This window comes from Oryx dammah, unplaced genomic scaffold, assembly GCF_014754425.2.
Source record: "Oryx dammah isolate SB20612 unplaced genomic scaffold, SCBI_Odam_1.1 HiC_scaffold_2, whole genome shotgun sequence".
NCBI classification, from domain to species: Eukaryota; Metazoa; Chordata; class Mammalia; order Artiodactyla; family Bovidae; genus Oryx; species Oryx dammah.
The window spans coordinates 157,690,457-157,692,776 of NW_024070186.1; the positions used below are offsets into that span (position 1 = coordinate 157,690,457).

The 2,320-nt window shown below is 59.5% G+C and overlaps 1 protein-coding gene across 1 annotated transcript in view; it reads left to right on the forward strand.

Annotated features, from left to right (window-relative positions):
- RAB11FIP3 (RAB11 family interacting protein 3) overlaps positions 1 to 2,320 on the forward strand; it is a 36,990-nt gene that overhangs the window by 25,252 nt on the left and 9,418 nt on the right. The window contains exon 10 of the mRNA XM_040266169.1: positions 2,266 to 2,319. Within this exon, the coding sequence (XP_040122103.1) occupies positions 2,266 to 2,319 (54 nt within the window). The remainder of the gene's footprint in view (positions 1 to 2,265; position 2,320) is intronic.

Genomic DNA, 2,320 nt, shown 5'->3' on the forward strand with positions numbered 1-2,320 from the left:
AGGGACACAGGTGAGCACAGAACACACAGGTGAGGGCAGGGACACAGGTGAGGGCAGGGCACACAGGTGAGCACAAACCACACAGGTATGCACAGGTGAAGGCAGGGACACATGTGAGCACAGGGCACACAGGTGAGGGCAGGGACACAGGTGAGCACAGGATGCAGATCTCTTGCAGCCTACGGGGTGTGATCTGCCCCCTGGTGGTTCTCCCCTTAGGTTCTCTAGGTGCCACCCCCCATCCAGCTGCTGGGGGCTGGCTCTCTGGGTGCTGGTAGGGTGAGCAAGGCTCTCCCCAAGGAAAGGGCAACAGAGGGCCCCTCAAGAGCAGCTGGGGCCACACTGTGCCCTCGGAACACCTAGCTGGGCTTCCCATCTGGGGGCGTCTGGCGTGTGCCCCCATTCCAAGAACCTGTCCTGATGCAGGATTGTATCGGGTCTGAGACCCCCTGGACTAGGAGACCGAGACTCGGGTTCAGAGACAGTGCTGGGCCCTGGGTGGAGGCCGCCAGGGAGAGTGGGAGGGCGGCCAGACAGCTCTCAGATGACAGGCGGGCCTTCTGGCCTGATGGGCGTTAATCAGTCACCCACAGGCTGGTGAAAAGCCCGCCCTGCCCTGCCTTGCCCCCCAGCCCCTGGCCTGCCATGTCCAGCTGCTGGGCCGCTCCTCCTGGTTTTGCTTGAGTCCCCTCGGCCCGCGCTCTTGGGGCTGCTTGTGGTTCCCAGCCTGTGACCCCCATGGCCTTTTTTCCTGCATGTGACAAGTTCCACCTGTGTCCCCCACATCTGGTTTCTTATTCTCCAGATTCCATGTCTTTGCCCACTTGGTTTCTTTTTTTTTTTTTTGAATGGTGACCCCAGTTTGTGAAATCAGAGACATTCAGAGTGCCCACTTGGTTTCTAAACAGAGGCCCTGCTCAAGGCATAGGAGCCCGGCTCCCTAAGGCCTCATGTCTCTGAAAAAGGCTTTGTGCCCCCCAGCACCACCCCCGCCCCTGCCCCCGACGGGTGGCTGAGTCTGGGATTCCCCTGGGAGCCGGCCCGGGGCAGCCTGCTCTGCTGCAGTCTGTCTGTGAGCAGGGCCCTGGCGCCGCTGGGCTCACAGCTCTGTGGGTTCTGCTCCTTCCTCTGGTGCTGGGAGGGCTTCGTGTCTTCTCCTGAGCCAGGGGCAGGAGGTTCTAGCCCTTAAATCTGGAAAGGGGCTCCCTCAGCTTCAGGAGGATAGTTCCTGACTCTGTGCAGTTTCTCCCATTTTCTCCCAAGGTCCGTAGTCCATCTGCACTGCTGTTAGTCAGGTGTTAGACCTTCTGGACTGTTCTCCTTTCCTTTCCTGTTCTCTGACTTTCTCGTTCTTTCTTACTGAATGATGATTCTTAGTTTTTTTCTTTCAGTACCTCTTTTGAATTCAGAATTCAGTTGGGTTGGAGTTTTAATTGCTAAGAGCTACCTCTGTTGTGTGTCGCTCCTGTGACAGCTGCTGTTTCGTGGATGCAGTTTCTCTAGCCTCTGAGGGTGACAGGTGCAGCGTCTCCCACAAGATGTGTATCTCCTCTGGGTCGTTTTTCCTGTTTGCTCTGGATGTTTTATGAGAGCTCTCCGGTGGTGTCTTGTGGTCTTCGGCCTATTGTGCACTCTCAGGCGCAGGCACCAAAAGGCAGACGAGAAGCCCCATGTGCAGGGCAGCTGGGGGCACGCCAGCCCAGCCGTCCCCGGGAGCCCATCTCTGGGAGGTCTCCTGCAAGTAGGCATGGTGGTCTGGGAAGGTACCAGGGTCGGGGTCTCGGTGCAGACATTCCACCTGTCCCTGAGTTCTTGCGACATCTGTCTTCACATCTTCCACACTCTTGCAACGCCTGCCTTCGCCTCTGACCTTGTGGGGGGCCGTCTGTAAACCACATCCCCAACCTGGAGCAGTAGGGTGAGGTGCCCCGGGCCAGGCACATGGTGGGCTTGTCCCGAGAGGGTCTCCCACTCACACCCAGCAAGCTGGCGGCTACTGTGGGTGCAGGCCGGGGTGGGGGTGAGGGCCCCGAGAACAATGGGGACTGTCCCTGCTGTCAGGACTGTGCCGGGGCCTGAAGCCCAGGCACCCTCAGGGTAGGGTGGAGGCTCCTTTGGGGGACACATCTCCTGCTTCAGAACCGCCCTTGACGAGAGCTGTGGCCGTGGGGGATCCTCTGTGCCTGCCTGTCCCTCCTCTGGGCAGGGCCATTCTCCAGATGTGGGCGCAGCGTCTCAGGACAGTCTCTCCCCCTCTGCCGGCAGAGCCAATGCCCTGGAGGAGCAGCTCAAGGAGCAGGAGCTGAGAGCCTGTGAGATG